General features: G+C 36.2%; 1 protein-coding gene across 3 annotated transcripts; it reads left to right on the top strand.

Annotated features, from left to right (window-relative positions):
- The first annotated feature begins 51 nt into the window (after nucleotides 1-51).
- On the top strand, nucleotides 52-23,156 carry LOC138329359 (BRD4-interacting chromatin-remodeling complex-associated protein-like). Of its 3 annotated transcripts, none has more exons than XM_069276289.1 (14): nucleotides 165-200; nucleotides 1,338-1,412; nucleotides 6,222-6,331; nucleotides 7,081-7,123; nucleotides 8,391-8,436; nucleotides 8,767-9,098; nucleotides 10,230-12,619; nucleotides 12,908-13,227; nucleotides 13,639-13,872; nucleotides 14,440-14,573; nucleotides 15,180-15,328; nucleotides 15,692-15,786; nucleotides 17,769-17,871; nucleotides 18,342-23,156. In XM_069276289.1, exons 3-14 carry the CDS (start codon nucleotides 6,328-6,330, stop codon nucleotides 19,850-19,852), a joined length of 5,361 nt encoding a protein of 1,786 aa, XP_069132390.1. In that variant the 5' UTR covers nucleotides 165-200; nucleotides 1,338-1,412; nucleotides 6,222-6,327; the 3' UTR covers nucleotides 19,853-23,156. The 3 variants fall into 3 exon arrangements, with proteins under 3 accessions (XP_069132388.1, XP_069132390.1, XP_069132389.1); XM_069276288.1 differs by lacking the exon at nucleotides 165-200 and adding an exon at nucleotides 4,884-4,903; XM_069276287.1 differs by lacking the exon at nucleotides 1,338-1,412 and having other exon boundaries at nucleotides 52-200.
- Nucleotides 23,157-23,367: the final 211 nt, after the last annotated feature.

Below are 23,367 nucleotides of genomic sequence, written 5' to 3'. Positions count from 1 at the left end.
TCAATGCACATGTTAAGTATTCCTGACTATCATGTTCTGAATTAATCATATTATATGCCCAAGCATGTGAAGCTCTGTGATACACTTCTAACCCACCTGTATATACATTTAGCGACGATCCATATTACTAGGTCAAAGGTTAAATATGTCCCTGATCAACCAATTGTAAGCCCCTTAGGTCACAGGCATGTTACATGACGGTGAGTGTTTTCTGAATATTATTTGCTGATAAAAATTGTTGTGAAGGTTAGGGTTGGGTTGTTTAAGTCCATAGCGGCCTTTAAAGGCTGTATTTTCTCCAAAATAGACTATTTTGATGCACGTGTGAAATATGTCGTCATGATCCACTCGATCGGATCCGCCGATTGCGATAATGCTTTGTTCAGAATGGGGTCATGTTCAAACATAACTTTATGTTCTAAAGCTTCAATAACTTGCCGGGAAGTGTCAATTCACTTGTCAGGCTTAGTGTCTGTATTATTTCCTCTGACCTTTCGGGAAGTTGTGATTACTCAATTTCCCATTGTTAAAACGAATTGTGAATACACATTTGTAAAACATGTCTGATCGCACGTTCATATCAACATAGTCTGGCTTCTTGGCAGGTTGTTGGGAAATGTCTATTTTTGAATCTGATCTGGTTGGCGCTAGAAAAAATAATCTGTCTATCCATTCAATCAGGGTATTATGATTTAAATCCTTATAGGCTAGCACATCTGAATATAGTAATTTTGAAGAAATCGTAGCCTATTGCGACGAATTTTAAACAAATCTCCATAAGATCAATAAATGCAATCTTTCATTTGAGAAAAATGGCTTTTGAACGATGTTGTTAATAATGGCCTCCAAGGATTTCAGATATCCGATACACCACTGTCAGCCATTTGTAAGTAATTTAAGATGTAGGTAGACATGGTTTAGGCTTGAAACTACTCATTGTTAATAGGTAGTATTAATTTTCTGAATTGTCATAATGTGAAATTAGTAATCTGTTAAAACACATGTCTACAATGTTACATCAGTTGAGATCATGAATTATAGCATGCACTTAGGCTAACAAAAACAAACAAATGTTGTGGTCTTATTCAATGCTATTGCTATATAAATGTGTGTGTAATATAATCGTTTGTATATATATATATATATTCATGTTTATAAGTATTAAAACAATTTTATATGAATTTTACTTTGTAATTTGCATGTATACACATGAATAATTTTTATGAATATCATATAGAAAATGAGTTCATTGCTATATAATTCTTGTTGATATAATATTAAATTTAGAGTCTACTTATATTTTATATTTATAAATAATATATCTTTTATACCAACAGAACTTCAAGCATCTGTTTATGCAAAGTAGTCTTCTAACTGGCAGACTGTAGACTTGATAGATCTATATTAATAAGGTAATTAGCTCAGCCAGACTGTCACATTGTTTATTGTAATACAATTAGGTCAATTGTCTGGATATCACTGTATATACACATAAAGATTCAATTGACAGGCAGGCTATGGGGACAGTATAATTACTGTATATTGCTAAAAAAAATACTGAATAAATATTAAAAATTCAGTCTACATCTATTAGACATTGTTAGCACTTACGTATGTATATCTTGACGTGTGAACAACTATGCACACCTATGTATATTGTCAGAAAATGAGATTCTAATAAATAATCATAGAGAGTGTAGTCTGATGGTGATGTATTTGGGATCTTTTAGCACTTATAACTTACAAAAAATGTACATGGCTGGTTTAAAAAAAAATAAGCGTATTTGATTATAATTATAACTGCTATTAAGTGAAAACTAAATACATGAAAAAAATGATATCCAAGACTTAATGCGAAAAGAGCCAATTTGTTTTTCAAAGGATGTGATGGTGACTGGGGTATGATAATTATAATACCTCAGAAAGATAATTGGGTAAGAAGACAAAATTCTTTTTGATTTACCTGGTATCTGGAAATTGGAAACTATTATATTTGTATTTTGAATATACTGAGTCTGAAAGTGTTATAGTAAATGCTGTATTATTAATCAAAATTAAAAAAAAAAAAATCTCAATTACCTCAAATTAGATGCCATAAATTTTGACATTATTATTATTTAAAACTAAGAGTAGTGTTGGGAATCGCTTGAAATTTCATGGTCTATCATCAGTTTTATTTAACCTATCAATGATCGATTATTTTATTCCTTGATGTATAAACAAGTCTCATACAAAAAATTTCCTTCGCTTAAGATCTATCTGGGCTGTCATGTTTTCATGTCACTTATTTTCTTCACAAATCATCTGAATGTTTACATTACTACGTAATTTTATTAATATGCTGTCTAGACACTTAAATTTTGAAATGATATGAGTGACAGCTACATACAAAGGAATGATTTTAACAAGTTGGCTATGATTTTTTGCATTTTTTTTTCTGATCAGCTAACTTTATACTTTGGTTTATCATGGTGCCATAAAATTCTGATGAAACTCAATTACAGATTTCTTCCTCCATTAGTTGATCAAACACCTCGAACCAACAATACTCGATGAACTCGATTAATCGGAACACCACTAACTAAGAGATATACAACTCTAACATATTTTCTTTATTTTGATTATAAGTAGCTATAGTTTAGATCATAAGTTATATTTTACAAGTTCTTTGATTACTGAGTCTGATATCTAAAAAGTTTGTGTGAATTTTTGTTTAGAAGTAATTGTCACATGATATCATAATGTTTAGCTCAATTATGTGAAAGCAGTATTTTTTATTTTTTTAGCCCACCATCATCAGATGGTGGGCTATTCAAATCGCCTTTCGTCCGTGGTCCGTCGTCCGTCCGTCCTTCCGTCCGTCCGTCCGTCCGTCCGTCCGTCCGTTAACAATTCTTGTTACCGCTATTTCTCAGAAAGTACTGAAGGGATCTTTCTCAAATTTCATATGTAGGTTCCCCTAGGACCCTAGTTGTGCATATTGCATTTTGGGACCAATCGGTCAACAAGATGGCCGACTGGCGGCCATCTTGGATTTTGATAGTTAAAGTTTGTTACCGCTATTTCTCAGAAAGTTTTGAAGGGATCTTTCTCAAATTTCACATCATGTAGGTTCCCCTAGGGCCCTAGTTGTGCATATTGCATTTTGGGACCAATCGGTCAACAAGATGGCCGACTGGCGGCCATCTTGGATTTTGATAGTTAAAGTTTGTTACCGCTATTTCTCAGAAAGTACTGAAGGGATCTGTCTCAAATTTCACATGTAGGTTCCCCTAGGGCCCTAGTTGTGCATATTGCATTTTGGGACCAATCGGTCAACAAGATGGACGACTGGCGGCCATCTTGGATTTTGATAGTTAAAGTTTGTTACCGCTATTTCTCAGAAAGTTTTGAAGGGATCTTTCTCAAATTTCATATGTAGGTTCCCCTAGGGCCCTAGTTGTGCATATTGCATTTTGGGACCAATCGGTCAACAAGATGGCCGACTGGCGGCCATCTTGGATTTTGATAGTTAAAGTTTGTTACCGCTATTTCTCAGAAAGTTTTGAAGGGATCTTTCTCAAATTTCATATGTTGGTTCTCCTAGGGCCCTAGTTGTGCATATTGCATTTTGGGACCAATCGGTCAACAAAATGGTCGACTGGCGGCCATCTTGGATTTTGATAGTTAAAGTTTGTTACCGCTATTTCTCAGAAAGTACTTAAGGGATCTTTCTCAAATATCATATGTTGGTTCTCCTAGGGCCCTAGTTGTGCATATTGCATTTTGGGACCAATCGGTCAACAATGATGGCCGACCGGCGGCCATCTTGGATTTTGATAGTTAAAGTTTGTTACCGCTATTTCCCAGAAAGTACTGAAGGGATCTTTCTCAAATTTCATATATAGGTTCCCCTAGGGCCCTAGTTGTGCATATTGCATTTTGGGACCAATCAGTCAACAAGATGGCCGACCGACTGACGGCCATCTTGGATTTTGATAGTTAAAGTTTGTTACCGCTATTTCTCAGAAAGTACTGAAGGGATCTCTCTCAAATTTCATATGCATGTTCCCCTTGAACCCTAGTTGTGCATATTGCATTTTGGGAGTGATCGGTCAACAAGATAGCCGACTGGCGGCCATCTTGGATTTTGATAGTTAAAGTTTGTTAACACTATTTCCCAGAAAGTTCTGAAGGAATCTTTCTCAAATTTGATATGTAGGTTCCCCTACGACCCTAGTTATGCATATTGCATTTTGGGACAGATCGGTCAGCAAGATGATCGACAGGTAGCCATCTTGAATTTTGATAATTGAAGTTTGTTACTGCTACATATCTCAGAAAGTACTGAAAAGATCTTTCTCAAGGTTCATATATAGTATGTAGTAAAAGTTTGAAAAGCAGGGAAAAGATCCCTCTTTCTGTTGTCAGACATAGATCATTCTTTGGTGGGCGCCAAGATCCCTCTGGGATCTCTTGTTTTTTTAATTTTCATATGTTTGAGCTAGCGACTAGGTCATCTGTATCTGGTTCCATTGTATTTGAGGTCTGATAAGAAAAGAACATGGCCACCAGGCAGCCATCTTGTATTTTGACAACTAAAGTTTCTAATTTCTTTTTATTTCTCAGACAGTTGTCATGTTTAGCACTAACCTTATAATTACCAGGTATACTTTTGCCCCTAAAAGGGCACCATCCTCCTTTTCAATGATATAAGTTAAATTACTAGGTACTTTCAATTAAAATCTTAATTCAGTAGTGCTGACACAATAATTTTGTGAAAGGTCTAAATTTGGGCCTGTTTATTTTCTCAGTTAAGCATATATTTGGACAAATATATAAAATAAGTTTCTCTTAATTAGCCCAACAGGGTTCTTTAGTTTGCTTGTTAATCTTTATTGCAGATCTGAAAACAACATGACTGGTAGGTTGAATTGCCATCTTAGATTTTGATATTAAATGGTGAAAGAAGTCTTCTCAGATTTCATTCATGGTTTTGTTTCAGAGAGATGAAAAACAAAATGACAGACTTAGTTACCATGAAAAAGATATCTTGAATTTTCAAAAAAAATCATGTCAAAATAATAAATATGGAAATATGATGTAACAATCACTGGAAGGTGCGACAAATTGACAGTAAATCATACTTTAACCACATTGTTTTGGTATCCCAAATTCAACATATTGTATACCTGGTATATATCACAAATGTGAGAATGGTTTTCAGTAATCAAAGCAGTAGAGACAATTACACCATCACAGCTGTTTTACAGTTTTTAGCTTTGTCCGTGGTCCGTCGTCCATCCTTCCGTCCGTCCATCCGTCCATTCATCCGTTAACAATTCGTGTTATCACTATTTCTCTGAAAGTACTGAAGGGATCTCTCTCAAATTCTCATATGTAGGTTCCCCTGGGGCCCTAGTTGTGCATATTGCATGTTGGGACTTATCGGTCAACAATATGGCCGCCAGGCAGCCATCTTGGATTTTGATAGTTTAAGTTTGTTACCGCTATTTCTCAGAAAGTACCAAAGGGATCATTCTCAAATTTCATATGTAGGTTGCTTTGGGGCCCTAGTTGTGCATATTGCGTTTTGGGACTGATCTGTCAACAAGATGGCCGCCAGGCAGCCATCTTGGATTTTGATAGTTAAAGTTTGTTATCGCTATTTCTCAGAAAGTACCCAAGGGATCATTCTTGGATTTTGATAGTTAAAGTTTGTTATCGCTATTTCTCAGAAAGTACTGAAGGAATCATTCTCAAATTTCATATGTAGGTTGCTCTGGGGCCCCTAGTTGTGCATATTGCATTTTGGGACCGATCGGTCAACAAGATGGCCGAGCGTCTACCATCTTGGATTTTGATAGTTACCGCTATTTCTCAGAAATTACTGAAGAGATCTCCCTCAAATTCCATATTTAGGGTCCCCTTGGGCCCTAGTTGTGCATAGTACCTTTTTGGACTAATTGGTAAACAAGATGGCCAACCGCCTGCCATCTTTGATTTCATCATTGAAGTTTGTTACTGCTATTTCTCAGAAAGTACTCAAGTGATCTGTGTCAAATTTTATATGTATGTAGTATTTTTGAAAAAGTTTGAAAAGCAGAGAAAAGAACCCTCTTTCCATTGTCAGACATAGATCATTCTTTGGTGGGTGCCAAGATCCCTCTGGGATCTTTTGTTAAAAAGTTTTATCAAACCTGTATTCATTGTATTATACAGATTTACATTGTCATTTACAGAATTTTAAGCCCTATAAAGATGTTTAGTTCCTGATGTGATGACACCCACCCTTTCAAATGAAATCCTCCGACTCCGATTTCAAGTTCTTTTTCCCCAAGACAGTGGATGGGTAAGTAACATCTTGCTACAGTGACATTTTGTATTTTTCAATTTCCAATGATTTCAGATTTTCCAATATCTATACAGTAGTTCAGGGCATCTAGTAGACCCCGGCCCTGAAAGTAACGTTTTTTGATTCCCAAATTACAAATTAAACTTTAGTTTGAAGCACATGTCTATTTGTCATAGGTAAACATGTCGACTTACCCGATTTCAGAGAAATGAATTCTCTGAACTTCTGAATGTGCTAAAATCAAGGGTCTTATTGGATGTCCTGTTAAGCTAAATACTTCTTCCAAAATGCATTTTCTCATTTATATGTTCACCCAGCTATAGGAAGTGGTTGCTGAGTAGTTTAGGTGTTTTGGTTAGTTGTCAGTTACTGATAAATGTGTTGATTGGTGGTTTTCCTTTGGGTTCTCAAGCTTTCTTCACCCACTTAGTCTTGCGCATCCTTAAAGGCTCTTGGCTGAGCATGTCAAGTGTTAATAGGAGATAAAACATTTCAAGATAAATCTCAATCCAAGTGTATTAAGCGTGAAAATATAAGAGGTGACCTACATTTTGACCTATATCAAAGTGAAAGGTCATGTTCAATTTCCTATTGGTCAAAGATCAAAGGTGACAGCGGGTTTACCTAATTTGTTATGTGTCAAAATTGAAAATGACCTGCATTTACAATATTTTAAACTTTCAAATGAAGCCTCCTCTTTTTCTTGTGTTGATGCAATTCTCTATTTTGAATTTTTTTTGTTGCAGTCCTCTCTGACATGGATGATGGGGGATTCTTAGATGTTATAAAGTAAGTTGTTATTGATTTAACCCTGATAAAATGTAGTCATATTGTACAATATTTACTGTATTTTTGCAAAAAATAAGGTAACAGGTCCCTGCAGAAGTTTGTCAGACAAGAAGCATCGTAACAAGAGCTTTTCTTCTTGAAGAATTTGAATAGATTTTATCTGAAAATTAGTGGTGTGATGTATTATAAGTATACCTGTACATGGTTCGTACAGAAGATGAAAAGTGCTTGAATTTTGGGTCAGTGCTGGAAAAGTGCTGGAATTTTTCTTTAAATCCTTGAAAAGTGCTGGAATTGAAACTTCATGCTCCCAGAACACTGACAAAAGCTCTGTTGTCAATCAATTTATCATAATTTCAGTAATCAGACATTACTTGGGATGACTTTGTTGTTTGATAAGAATGTGTAATTGAATCTAATTACTCTGACAAAATTGTACTAACAAATTGCTTGCAAAATTGTAGGCATGTTTTCTGAAAATTCTGATTTCGAGTCCAATGTAGAAGAAAAAAGTAGTGCTTGAAAATCTAGAAAAGGTGCTGGAAAAGTGCTTGAAAAGTGCTGGAATTTTGGTTTGAAAATCTGTACGAACCATGTTGTATATTGAGGTTCAGTATGAAAAAGATACGTATTGTGATACACATTTGGGGTGTCAATTTGCTCAGGAATCTCTTTTAATTTTTTATTCCTTGAAGTATTCGTTCATTGATGAACATTTTGAAATACATATGGATATATTTGTAAATGTAATAAAACTGTAGTTCGTGATCGGTTGGCATGGGGAAACTATGACAGCGTCCATTATGTGTTTTTGTTTACACTCGGCGCATTTCTTCCTGGGGGCATATGTGAGAAAAGATGTGTGCAATTAATATCACCCCAAATTTCATATATATATACATATGTATATAAGATGGATGCAAATAAATACTTTAAATATTACTTTCTGAAACATTATCAAGATAATTCACCGTATCATAGTTGGTTATTTTTTCTGGGAATATTTTTGCGTGACAATGTTATGGTCATGAAAATTTCATCCCATATATATATATAGAAGAATTGAAGAAATATTTACACCCTTACAGTAAAAAAAAAATGATTTTCAAATTTTGATGATGAAAACACAAAAATAATTGGCTACAAGGTTTATTGAGTTTCTTTAATGTGTAATTTCAATATTCCATGGTTTGAACTTCGTGGGTTGACCTAGCTATAGTTATTATACAGTGTAATATAAAAAGTTGATTTATTTTGTGTATTTCAGCGAAAATGACTTGTTTGGGAATGCAATTGGAACAGAAGAAAGTGGGGTGAGGATTTATGTAATAGTACACCAGATTATACAGAAACTCCTGTTATCAAATGCAAATATCATATAATGTTGGTGAACATCATATTTTAATGTGATGTTCACTAAATCTTGAATAAAATTGATAAAAAAATTGGAAATGCTTGCAAAGGAATTCCATGATGTAGCTTCGTTTTGACATGTAAAAAAAAAAAAGATAAAGGTGATTAGAATAGATATATTGATTTCTGTTCAAGAACTTAACCTATGTAGCTAAGGTACATTGACATTCCTTCTTAGAATAATTTGGTAAGGAACTTCACCTTTCATTATTATTGATATTCCTTTGTAGAGTTCAGACTTTAATTGGGCGGATGAATTCCTATCAACAACGGGAGTTGATGATAATGCTGCTAACGCTCATGTAGTCCAAAATGAAACCATCAGCCCTGTTGAGGTTGCTCCGCTGTCAATCCAAAACCATATCGCAGTACAGCAGAATGTTGTCAATGCACAGAGTTACCTCCCCCAAAGCTCGGCGATGCCAGCTCAGGGGGTACCCCGGTCATCCTCCCTCGGGGGTATGCAGATTGTCCAGGGTGCGACAGGGCTTGTACAACAGGCGACAGCGACTGCACCGACCCAACAGATCAACATGTCTGCCATGGGACAGCTTCAGCAGGGGTAAGCTCTCTATATAAAACATATGTGTAATTTTTAGCATTCAAGTTCAGCTTTGTTGTGCTTCTGTCATGAAAGGGGGCATAAAATCATTATTGATATAACTGTTATATACCATTCCTACCTGCCAACTGTTACGTTTTTGGCGAAATTATTACGTTTTTCATGCCGAAATTTCGCTGTATCTTTTTTCCTTAAGGAGTTACACTTTTAGAAGAAAAAATCCGGAATTTTTACGACAAAAATTTAGATTTCCAGGTTTTTTGCCCCTTCTGACTTATATTTTACTGTAGCCATCGCTTCAAATAAGGTCTGTGAAGCGCTTGTATTGCACAGTATATATACTATAAGCGTTTAGGCGATTACATTGTTTATATACCACGAGGTCGCAATGACTGATGATGCAAAAGAAACAACTGAAAATGCGGAAACACCTACAAAAAAGCAGAATTGTGTTCAGTATTTCAGGGAAATGTATTCTAAGAAATATGCTGACATTGTTTCTTCTTTTAAAGGGTCAAACTATGCCAGATGTGTGACGTGTACTTTTGATTTCAATATTGTTGATAACGCACAAAGTGCAACCTTTAATTGTCCCCTGAAAACAGCTCAGAATGTACCTCATAGCTTCTAGCATTTCTAAAATTTTCCTTGGGTGTCACCACCAGACTATTCATTCCTATGTTACGCTTTTTCATAATTTAATGTTGGCAGGTCTATTGATGGTATATTATTTTTCTTCTGGATTCTAAAATAACCAGAAATGATCATATTATAGATACTGGAAAAAATTCTAGGTGTTAAGGAGTCTGAATTAGAACCAGTTTTACAATAAGTGAACAAATGTGAATTAGAACCAATTTTACAATAAGTGAACAAATGTGAATTAGAACCAATTTTACAATAAGTGAACAAATTTTCATGTCAAATAGCTTGTGCATTAAGGAAAACAGTATTTAGACAAAACTTTCTACAAATAAAGTTAAAATGTAACTACAATATTAGACTTTTATTAAATGGTTTTAACATGTCAGAAAATATCTTATTCATGCAATTTTAACTTTTGACATAACAGTACCATCTGTGAAAACTAGAACTACATGATCAATCATACATATCATGTTTTATTTACAGACTGGCCGGCCAACAGATTGTGCAGGGTCCTAATGGACAACTGATTCTAAAGCCTGGGGGTGGGGGCCAGATATTCTTCCAGACCCATCCCCAAATCCAGTCCCTTCAGTCAAGTACTACACAAGCATCCAGCATTCAACAGGTCCCAGGATCATCCCAAGTCATCAACCGTATCCTGGCACCAAGTCAGAGCCCTGTATCCACCTCTCCCATTGTCAGTCGCGCCATCACACCGGTGACTTCCTCTCATGTTGGTCGATCTCTCACACCCATCCAGAGTTGGGCTGGGGTGAATCCTGTTACCATGGTGACAAATAATGCCAACACCCAGCAGGTATTCACTAGGAACATCCCCATTCAATTCAGTAACCCTAATGCTGGAATACAGCTTCAAGGACAATCTGCTGCTGTCCTCCAGCAAGGTCAAGGTGCCATTCTGCAGCAAGGTCAAGGTCAAAGTACACTGCTACAGCCAGCACAAGGAAATAACACATTACTGCAAGGTCAAGGACAAGCAGCAGCTGCAGCAGCAGTTTTACAAGGTCAAGGACAAAATATTGTGAATACTCAAAACACTGTGATTCAAAATCCAAATGTAGTCAATTTGAATGTGGCACATGTGCTGTGCAATAACTCACAACTGCAGAACCAATCGGGATCAACAGTACACCATATGGCCCCAAACATCCAGGGGACTTTAATACAAACAGCGGATGGAAAACATATCATCATACCCAACAATAATGCTCCTCAGACAGTCGCAGGACAATCCATTAACTTTCAGAACTTGCCCCAAATGACCATCCAGCCCCAGTTGAATATAGCACAGAACACCAGCTCTGGGTCCAATATGGTGTTTGGCAACACCAACAATCTGGCTGGAAATTTGGGGAACGTTATCCGAGTGGCAACCCAAGGAGCCAATACACCAACTCCTACACCAGCCGCAGACAAGGCTAATCAACCCCAGCAACCATCGCATTACATTGGTGTCAATCAACAAGGTCAGCAGATCTTAATTCAAAGGACCAACAACGCTGCCGGTCAACAACAAAACATCATTCTGCGAACTTTGAACCCCAACATTGTGCAGTTATCACAACAGCAGCAACAGCAACCACTGCAAACTGCTAGTGGTATACAAACTGCACCGCAGATCGCAGCTACACCAGCTGGTACACAGCAAGTGTTGGTGACATCACAAGCACAGCCACAAGGCATACAACTACAACGCATTGTCAACACGTCACAGGGCCAGCAGCAGGTGAAATTCATCAGCCAAGGTGGTCAGGCAGCTGGCATGCCTTTAACCATCAACTGGCAGGGGATGCAGAACGCTACAAATAGTGCCATCCCTGCGGCGATCCATGTAGTTCCCCAGCAACAGGTGCCAAAGACTTCTGATGGAAATGATGTGACTATTCAACAACAGCAATCATCCTCCCAGGTTGGAATGGTTCTCAGTTCTCAACCCATTAACGTCAAATCCATATCAAATCAAAATCAGCTTATTCAACAGCATTCACAAGCAATGACACCTAGACAGACTGTATACTCCACGCCTTCCTCCTCTAAGATCTCTCTCAGCTCGGCTCCCCCTCAACAGAATGATATCACCACCACCCTCACTTCTGCATCACCTCAGCTTGTTCAGAATCTACAAGGTGTGCAAATCCCTCTAGTATCACAATACTCTGTTGCCTCTGCAACACCCAATCTGAGCACTGCTAGTACAACCACAGTTACTACCACAGTAACACAGTCTCCTGTTACCGTGACAACTACCAGTCAAAGTGTAAACCAAGTGATGTCATCCGTCCAGCCACAGCAACTTGTGGCAGGAACAAGCCAGAAACAGAATGTGCTGCAGGCAAGAAATAGTGCTCCCAAACTCCAACACACCATACAGCTTTCTCATGAGGCTCAGACACAGCTTCACCAGATACAGGAAAATCTTAAGAAGTTAGGTACTGCTAAAAACCTTGGTAATGCCCAGAAAGTGCAGCGTAAGCATTTATTAGAACTTCAAAAGAAAATCTTATCTGAGGGACAAATTATCAGACAAACAATTCAAACCGCTACATCGCCTCTTCCTCAACAGTTAGTTACTCAACAACCACAACAGCCAGTACAACTACAAACTCAGAATCTGATTGGTCAAAATGTTCAGTTGATTGGTCAGAGCCAAAATATTCAAACACCATCTCATCTTGTGATAGGCCAGCAACTGCCAAAACCAGTGGTAGGTCAAGGATCAGTGATAAAACAGGAAGTGACATCATTTCAGGGGTCCGTAAAGGACATCACTCAAGGGACCATGGGGATAGTGCAATCACAACAACAAACAACGCAATTTGTGCAGGCACCAATAGCGGGACCAGCAACTCAAGGTGAATCTACTTTGTATCCAAAATAGTTGTATAATTTTTATTCCCTTGCCATTTATGGGGCATTCATGTCTTTATAGACATTTCTAGTTTTACCAATAGATAAAAGATTTTGCATTGATATATATATATAAATATGTATTTTGCAGAATCAAGCTATGATATCATTGTACACAGTTTTTGAGTATGAAGTTATTAGTTCAATGAACAATTGGGAAAAAATAACTATGGAAACTGGGATATCGAGACAACTGAACTCTTTTTCTGAAAATGTATATTTGTTCCTTGTAGCTGGAAATCTAGTCATCAAAACAGAAGCATTACCAACCTCCTCATTTTCTACAATGGTAACTTCAGCACAGGTTTCTCCCTCAATTTCTATTTCTCTAAGCCAACCTTCAGCAAGTCTTCTGGCGGCAAAACCCAATGAAGTCAAAGTGGAACAGATAGACCATGATTCCAGTCAGGTGGCAAGCACAGGAAGTAAACCGGTTCTAATGAACCAACTTCCTGTTGGTGCTGTTCCTTCAGGGGTTGTCATGGCAACAGCTCCTCCCGGCAAAATGGCAATATCTGCTTCTCCCAAGGTCGCACTTCCTACACCAATCAAGGTCAGTATACATATCATGATTTACATTTATTTCCTCTGGTACAATGGTGTCCATGTAGCATAGATTACATATTATCTTGTCTCGCAGAAAGGTGTAGTAACATCTCGCAGAAAGGTGTTGAATGTTACCTCATGAATTTGTGAGCTTAATAGCATATTTTTCAGATAAAATCTTAAGAACAAACTATTGAAAAAAAAATATTTCTCATGTGCAGTCAAATAATTTTGTACTGAGGCATGACATTTATTGAACTGCAGAATAAGTTTTAGAAAGTTTCACATTGTTTTGAATTTCTTGGATTTCATCATGTCATTGTTTAAGGTATTTAGTGGTTATATACAATATTCCTCTTATACACTCTTGACTTGTTGATGTCTATGTTTTCAAAACCTTGATTGATCATCCTCATAGATTGGAAACCACACGCTGAATTTAAATTTGACGGTTGACCAGAAAGAGAAAGTTCAAGGTTATCTGTCCAAGATGACACCTGAGCAGCAACAACAGCAGATCTCTCTCTTCTTGAAGCTTCAACGCCAACAACAACTGCAGGCCCAGGTAAACGCTCAAGTTAAGGCACAGCAGGCGTTACAACAGAAACAGACAGTAGGAGCATCATCTAGTAAACTCCCTGTCACTGTACAGGTAAGGCATATAAAAGGTGACACAGTATATCCTGTATAAAATTAACAAAGGGCTGTACAGATCAGGACTGGTGTAATGAAAACCAAAGTGATACAAAAGTGTAAAGTGCCTTAATTTTGCAGTTTCTAATTTTTGCGTTTTCCAAATTGTAACTTTTATTGTAAGAACTAAAATATTGATGTATGCTACATCTGTTTCAAAAATAGAGTGGACTTAAACTGGCCTGATGTCCAATCCATTTGATGTATGAGATATCAATAAAATCTTATTGAAATTGAAGTTTGAAAATGTATATAATTTTGGGATGTAAACACTCATTATGTATTGACTATTGATTCTGAAATTTATCTACAATCATAAATTTTGCTGGAGTTTTGAACACAGCAAAACATAAAGCCTTACCAAATAAAAAGCATTTCACAGTTTATCCTCTCTATGTCTTATAAGGATATCCTAGGAGGTGTGTTGTTTTGGAAGAGCATTTTAAGAAAAGAAATGATTTTTTTTATAATATAGAGATACATGGAGTCTTAAGTAATTGATCAATATTTCTATATTTAAATGCAGCAACTTGAGAACAAGGGAGCCACTGCAGCTAAACCAGCAGAGATCCCACCTATAGCAACGCCTGTCTCCACTGCAACCATGTCAACTGTTTCAGGCTTGAGACTTCCATTCGCAGCTATACCAAAAAGTCAGCTGTAAGTCTTCATAAGTTTCAATAATTATTCTTGTCCTTCATAATCAATCCTTCAGGATAATAACCATGTGATACCTGATAATGTTTGTGCGTCATTTCAGCGGGAAGATTACAAGAATTACATTCCATCACCACTAGAGATACTAGTCCCGCACAAAAGTTTGGGGTATCATATGGTATGATTATGAATTACACCCATAAATCAACTGATCCAATATATGAGGCCAATTATTAAAATTTTGTGGTTCCTTTCGTCAAAGGCTATACTGCTTTATCTGAATGTCCTTTTATGTCAAAGATGTTTCATCGCTTTACTTTAAGTTGGGTTAAGTTGCACTTTGCATCAGGCAGAACACATGGATTGAAAAAAAATATCTACATCAGCTCTTGATATTTTTGATACCAAAACTATGAAATTAAGTGGATTTTGAGAATTAATGTCAATCAATTCTAATTATACTGAAATAGATACATTTTGCATCTATCAAATTACTACAGACAAAATTGAGGGAAATATTTTACTTGGTTCTAGTACTTATATGAGGTTAAAAAAAAATCTGACTTGTGCATAAACAAATTATTGATTGATATTTTTACCTGTGTACAGAATTCACCAGCAGCTGAGTAAGGACCAGGATAATGCCCTCAAACCGGACACCAAGACTCCGTTTCGGAGTCGACGTGACACTTATCGTCGATTACTCCGCTACCATGTGTTCCAGTGCAAGTCTCCTCCGGAAGGTTTGATGGAGAAAGGTGAGTACAGAATTTAGAGGCTAAATGTGTGTTTATTAATTCTTATAACTCATGTTTTGGTTTGAATTCTGATTTTGTGTGTTCAATGTGTAATTTTGTCTGCCTAATTTCAATACAGTAAAAAAAAAATCAAAGGGGCAGATCCTCTGGAAAATTTGACAATTACCCTTTAGAAAATTTCTAGTATATGTGTATTGGAATAGAGGCAAATCTATGAAAGATTTCTTTGTAATAAGTGGACAATTATATAACACTAATGAAAGGATTTTTAGAAAACTAGGTACTTGGAAAAGGCTGAATTGTCTTATAGACTAAGTTCAAGTCGTTTCAGAATTCTATAGAATAAAATTCTGCCTATTACAGATCATGAGGTGTTCAAGAATGTAGCTGCTGGACTATTGCATAAGAAGCAAAAGATGTTTGACAAGTTCCGTCTCTTACTCCTGAAGGAGAGTATGGTAGGTGGTTTGATTTCTTTCATACCATGGAAAGTTTGTAATTCAGGCCACATTGGCAGAGTGGCTAAGATGTTCCGATAAGTCTGATATGTCCCACAAGCCCTCCACCTCTGGAATGTAGGTTCAAATCCCATGTGGGGCATTTGCTAGGTACTGGTCGGTGGTTTTTCTCTGGGTACTCCGGCTTTCCTCCACCAACAAACCTGGCACGTCCTAACTTGACCCTGGTTGCTAATAGGATGTTAAACTAAAATTCCTAAAACATTTGTAATTGTTTTGGAGGATATTATATGGGTAGGATGCACTTGTAGTATCTGGTTATAATTAGCTAGTGAATGGAACAATTCCTATGGCTATTGCTGCTGACTAGACAGCTACATGGATTTTAAGAGACAATTAAGTTAAGTAGTAGGATTACTCTAAACTAAAAGTGATTGTAATGTCATATTTAGATGGGACTGTGACATCTTACACAATATAGCTGGTTACTTTGGTGAGGTTATTATTTTTGCAGTTTCTCTGTTCATTGCTATGCTTTTCCTGATTTTGAGTTCAAATCAAGAATATTTGAACCTCACACATAAACCAGTTATACAGTGTATATATATAATAACCATATAGTGAGACGAACCATACTCTAAAAGCATGATTTTGTTATCTTGCAAACTCTGTATTGGGGTAAAGTTCTATGAGAAGAAAAAAGCTTATCGTGTATTACTGTACGGTGCATAAGATCAAGTGTACTGAGCATGGATGGAATCACACTCTATGTGACAAGTGTATTGGTCTGGTCTGTTTTCTTATCATGTATTACTGTACGGTGCATAAGATCAAGTGTACTGAGCATGGATGGAATCACACTCTATGTGACAAGTGTATTGGTCTGGTCTGTTTTCTTATCATGTATTACTGTACGGTGCATAAGATCAAGTGTACTGAGCATGGATGGAATCACACTCTATGTGACAAGTCTATTGGTCTGGTCTGTTTTCTTATCATGTATTACTGTACAGTGCATAAGATCAAGTGTACTGAGCATGGATGGAACCACACTCTATGTGACAAGTCTATTGGTCTGGTCTGTTTTCTGTCATTTTACTAATACAGTGCATAAGATACAGTACGGATGCCACTCTATGTGACAAGTCTATTGGTCTGGTCTGTTTTCTAATCATGTATTACTGTACGGAGCCATCTAAGATCAAGTGTACAAGCATGGATGGAATAACACTCTATGTGACAAGTCTATTGGTCTGGTCTGTTTTCTAATCATGTATTACTGTATAAGATCAAGTGTACTGAACATGGATGGAATCACATTCTATGTGACAAGTCTATTGGTCTGGTCTGTTTTCTTATCATGTATTACTGTACGGTGCATAAGATCAAGTGTACTGAACATGGATGGAATCACATTCTATGTGACAAGTGTATTGGTCTGGTCTGTTTTCTTATCATGTATTACTGTACGGTGCATAAGATCAAGTGTACTGAGCATGGATGGAACCACACTCTATGTGACAAGTCTATTGGTCTGGTCTGTTTTCTTATCATGTATTACTGTACGGTGCATAATATCAAGTGTACTGAGCATGGATGGAATCACATTCTATGTGACAAGTCTATTGGTCTGGTCTGCTTTCTTATCATGTAATACTGTAACCGTGCATAAGATCAAGTGTACTGAACATGGATGGAATCACATTCTATGTGACAAGTCTATTGGTCTGGTCTGTTTTAAGCCTCTGAAAAATTGACTTTGATGTCATTGATGACTTCAATCATTCCCTGAAATCTCATAATGAACTTTTCCAGCCTTATAATCAAAATAGTTCAAATGCGTCTTCAGGGATGAATGAGTTAATATAACATGTAGGCCTGTCAATTAATTAGATGTGAAACATGTGTACAGGAAAACTGAATATGTGACACATGCCTCCATGAGTACTTCAGTACTTTGATTGTTGATATCATTTATTTAGAGAGAGAACAGGACTGCTGAGATGGTTATGATACAAAGATTGATGAACGACGACCTGACAGAGACAATCAAATCCGAGAAAGAATTGGCCAAATCAGATCCAGGTTGGTACTAACTTAAAAATGTGGTAAATCAGATTTGAATACACATAAAACTTAATAGTTTTACCCTAGTCTTTCAGCTACTTTATAAGCAAAGTTTCTGTATAATTATGGCGATTCTAAAATTATCTACGTGGGAGGAGTGAGAGGGTTGGTAGTGTGTTTTCGTTTATCAAACGTGGGATTCGCAGTTGTATTCAAATTACTGGATGGTGGGGGTAAATTATAATCCTCACTGTAATATAATCTTTATATTGAAAATGCTTCATGGGTGGTGGAATCACGAAAAAAGTCCCTCATGCCCCTTCTATGTGGATAATTGTGGAACTAGACTAGACTAGTCAATAGGAATGCCAAAACTAAAGTAAAGGAAGCATTGATTTTATATGACTGTAGTGAATTGATCAGAAACTTGAATGCTCAGACTCAACTACGTAAAAACATTTGTTTGATTGGATTTCTTTTCTTTCTAGATTCCTTTGAACCGATGCCATTAAGATTTTTACAGAAACAAGAATCGGTGAAATCAGAAGATGTTTCTATGGATGAACAAGATGTACCCGATATTTCAAAAGTGAAATCAGAAAAAATGAGTGACAGTGACACATGTGTTGAAATTAAAAAGGAGCAAACCAGTCGACCTTGTACTCCCAAGGTCAAACTTGTAATACGAAGTGATGGCCAGAATTTTACCAGCTCACTTGCCGAGGATGGGAGTAGTGACAGTAATGATAGTAGTTACCATGACAACAATGAGAGTATGGACACATCAGAAATGGAACGTCAGAACTCTAATACAAGTCGCTCAGATTCAGACGATATTTCTAAAGGTATGTTTGGTGCCCCTCACCTTACGAATATCAAAACTGAACCAATGAACGACGAGAGTGAATCAATGGAGAGTGAACATTGGTCTGATAGTAATAAACCCTTCAAGCTTTACTTAGGAACAGACACTTCTCCTGTTAGTAACTCAGATCTAGACACTGCTGGGTACGGTAGAAACTCTTCCCCTTCTCCCATGCAAAATGAAGTCTCCAGAAGACAGTACGAAGTACATGCTGAGGAGGTCAGCTCTCCTGATGGAAATACTAGACGGAACAGTGATTCGCCATCATATGAGATGAATGACGAATCAGTGAGTCGCCTCATCTCCAGTGACAGTAACTGTGATAATAATGTATTGGGATATCATTCCAGTGAAAAGCAATCACTCAGCATCAATTCATTTACGGAGAAAAACTTGTATCATTCCCATGATTACCCACAGCAATCTGAGAGTTCAGATAAACAGTCGTTTAAACCGTCATTTATGTCCGATTCAAAGGTGCCATTCTCAATAGGAAATGAATTGTTTAATAGAGTTGTTGGAGATTCGAGTCAGTCTAAACCACATGTTAGTAACAGTGATGAATCAGACAGTGCTATGATTGATGTTAGTGGGTTTCAACAGTCCCAATACGAACCAATATCGTCCCCAGAGGCGGACCACGACGAATCCTTCTCTAGCATGATCACACATAAAGTCGACTCGGCCTACACCATAGGTATGGCTGAGCACAAGGAACCACAACATATGCCCAACTCTGATATGCCATTTAATGTCCCAGCATTTTCGTCAGCGCGTCTGGATGTGGAACCACGGGAGAGTGTCGAGGACGACGAGGCCACAACTTTGTATAGTGATGATAGTGACAAGGAATCCGATTCTCAACAGGAATTGTTGAAAGCCCAAATGGAAAGTGCAATAAATTCTATCGTCAGTTTAAATCAAGACTCGTCTGTTCACTCCCCGTTTTCACTTGACCAATCAAACGAATTCTTCAGTCGCCATAGTTACATGACAAATCCGACAATGACCGAGTCAGAGAGCGATACCCCTGGTCCCAGCACTCCTGTTCGGTCTGTGTCTCCAGTGGAAGACACCAATGATGTTTCTATGGACGATGATTTGGACGCTGCTGTGAATAGTATTCTGATGTAAATATAGAATAGACGTTCATTGAACCATGTAAATTATTGCCATAAAGGACTTCATATGTCTGTAATATTATCATAAAATATTTTCAAAAAATAAATCAGTTCAAAGATTTTAGAACCATAAATTTGCCAAAAAGCAGTTCTGTCTCAGAAAAAAAATATTTCTCAAATGTGGAAATTTTTTATGTAGATAGAATTCGTGCAACTTTTTTGGTGGTTATGTTATTTTCAAGTTGTAATGGTATTTTGTTCTTGATCCTCAAGTTAGATATATTCTGTTTTGCATATTACATAGTTATCTGCCCTTGCAGGTAGGTATTGATGGTGACATCACATGTTTGTGAGTGTAACATTAAACTTTTCAGAGAAAAATGATGTGAGTTTCGGTCACAAATTAACGATGTCACAACGAATACCTACCTGCAAGGAAAGTAACTCTTTAATATGCAAGTATGGGAGATCGGTCACCACTAAAAATGTTCACGTCTTTGTTAACTTGTCGTGTTGAATGAAATTCTATCTACATGAGACTTTCCTTTTCACCCAGTATTAAGATATTTTTTGAGAAGAATGTGATTTTGGTAATCTATAGGCTCCTCCTCAATGGCTGTCATTACTGCTCTGTCTGTATCTCAGTGTAGCTTTATGTTCAGCGCTAATGGCTTAATTCTTACTACAGGTGCTCACAATCAATCATGTCACGTTCCTTTTGGTTGAGAGGTTAAACAAGCATAAGTGTTCATCTATAAATGTATTTGAGAGGTTAATAAACTTAAGTGTTCATCTATAAATGTAACATTAAATGCATCTACATATAATCAAACCTGTAAATAAAGACCACCCAAGGAACCAGGGAAAAAATGGTCTGTATAGCCAAGTGGTCTTAATACACAGGTCAAGTTGTGTTAGAAATGGTGGTCTTTATACAGCGATGGTCATTATTGCAGGTTTGACTGTATCTATTTTACAGCTTTTACTCTAACAAATTAAGGATAGAAAGAACTTTTGTCATGCTTTTTCAAAAAAAGCTTTAAAAAAGACCTTACTGTAGTATCCAACAGCAACCTTTCTTTTAAACTAATGAGTTTATTGCATTGGTGCAATATAATATTTAATATTTTTGAAATTAAAAGATCATCTTTTAATTAGCTCTCAAGTAATTGTGTTGATCATTATTTCAGATTTAAAAAATTCCCATGCTGCAATAATTAACAAAAGAAATTATTTAGAATAAGTGAAATCAGTAGAGTGACCATATATTTCAAAATGCCTAACTGTTAATTATTTCATACCAATATTAATTGAGCAGAATACCAATTAAACCTGATCAGAACACAACATTTGGCTGCCATTGATGTAGAATGAGAGTTGGTTGTTTGTCCTAGCTTTAGTCCTGTAGAAGTTTCCCTGAACTGTAAGGAACGGTTGTATGTTTTGAATATATGATGCTGTTTATGAGTGTTATCACAGCTATGTTCATGTGAAATCCCTGTAAAAAATACTTAATTGTAATGCAAAACTATTTATAATCATTTACATGCTTTCAGTGCCACTTCAAAAGACAATTTCTTCCAAGCAATACATTTGATACTTTTTGACTTATCTAGGAATAGTTTTGTTGATATTTAAGTGCATGTAGATTTTAGTACAGTGATAGTGAATTAGACTTAAAATGTTTTTCTCTACTGAAAGTAACAATTGTCAATAGTGCTAAAAAGTGACATGAAAATTCACTTTCAAATGGTTTTATGTTAAAAGGATTTTTCCAGGGTACAGATTGTTTTAGAATACAATAATATAACATGTAAAATATGTAACAAATCTTCGATAAACATTATTGAAGGAAGTTGTTTGTTAAAATTACTTGTTATTTAGCTGTTCTCTCTTATAAGTCATGACTCAAAGAGGAGATAACTCTTGTCACTTTTTCAAGTTAAGCATATAAATAAAATATATATTTATTTATAGGACGTTTGAAAACCATGACATGCTGTATTTATGGTAAAGATAAGAAAAGTTAACTTAGATTGTTATGATAACAATACATAGTGAATGCCCATCCATGAGATACGATCTGCATTATATACTCAATAGTTTTTGTACTTATTATTTCTGCATTTTGTATACTCATTGACTCTTTTAGTATTTACATATAACAGAGTTATCTGCCCTTGCTGGCATTATAATTTATAGGTATTGATTGTGATCTCACATGCTTACAAGCATAATGTAATATTTTCAAAGAAAGCAGCTTAATGTCATATTTTTCAAAGAAAACAGTGTAGGTGTCATATTTTTCAGAGAAGCGTTTCACTCACAAAATAATGATGCGACAATCAATACTTATCAGTTCGAGGCAGATAACTCTGTAATATGCAAAGACGGAAACTTAATTATCTGATGCCAAATTAAATTAATTAAAAACCTTGTTTCTTTTAAGATCTTCTATAAGGGTACAATAATTATATCTAGCTCTATGTAAGGGCGTTATTACTATTGGCAGAGGACCAATTCTCGTCGAGCACCAGTTCTCGCCATCGCTTGTGTACTTGTATGATCACACAACTTTTTGAACATTTTTTTTAATGGAAATCACAATGATAGTGTCTTCAGAAAATTACTTTATTGATGTCATTTGAGTGGTAATCATACAGCTACAGATGTGGTGGCGAGAACTGGTCGCCTGCCAGTAAACATGGAGTGAATGCTAAAGAAAGAATTGTTAATTTTCTCGGAACACTATTTAATTTTAAAGGACATGTAGGTACTGTAATATAAGGGAGCCAACACCGATAGTGTTAAGTTGGTGGATATGAGGTTTTTCTACTCTATTTATTTTTGTGGTATTGATTCATTATTATGTCAGAATGGTGAAGTTCTTGTAGTCAGGTAAGACACAAGATGGAATCAGTTTCAAATTACACCTGTGTTAGGATTTTACAATAGCTGATTTTAGTTCTAGTATGATCAAGTATGCAAGTAGTCTTTATATTATAGATATGTCAATTATTGTACATAGCCTATATGTGAAATATGCTGGTCATATTATAGTAAAAATAGCCATATCATTGATGCAGACCAGACAACCTTTATCAATTGCAATGCAAACTTCTATATAATATCATCTTTGCTGTTATTGTCAGATTATGAACACAAATTAAAGTTTTCTCTCTCTAAAAAAAGTTACCTTTAATTACCGGTATATTAATAAGGTGCCATATAGAATTAAAACACAAAATTGCTCGAAGAAAGATGTATTTTGATCAAAACATGGGTTATTATTAATTTGAAATAAAAAGTTTAGCAATTTTCCTGTTTAATTGTTTACTAGTAACCTGATATCTGACCAGTGATGCATGATATATAAAAGACACAAAAATGAGGTAAAATGAAATACAATAAATAGTTGCTGTTTATTAACTTGTCAGAAGGGAAAAGTGCTATAACTCGCGGCTTTTCTTCCAGTATTTATCTACCGAGTAACTTATAATTGTGTTTTAAATTTAGATAATTGATCAG

The sequence above is a fragment of the Argopecten irradians genome, chromosome 8 (genome assembly GCF_041381155.1).
Source record: "Argopecten irradians isolate NY chromosome 8, Ai_NY, whole genome shotgun sequence".
NCBI classification, from domain to species: domain Eukaryota; kingdom Metazoa; phylum Mollusca; class Bivalvia; order Pectinida; family Pectinidae; genus Argopecten; species Argopecten irradians.
Note: the sequence above shows the minus strand (reverse complement) of the source record. Positions and strands in the feature narration are given on the sequence as shown.

Coding starts and splice junctions, on each gene's coding strand:
- LOC138329359 (XM_069276287.1), top strand. Junction 8,437..8,766: donor TTGGAACAGAAGAAAGTGGG/GTGAGGATTTAT, acceptor ATTCCTTTGTAG/AGTTCAGACTTTAATTGGGC. Junction 14,574..15,179: donor GCTATACCAAAAAGTCAGCT/GTAAGTCTTCAT, acceptor ACCTGTGTACAG/AATTCACCAGCAGCTGAGTA.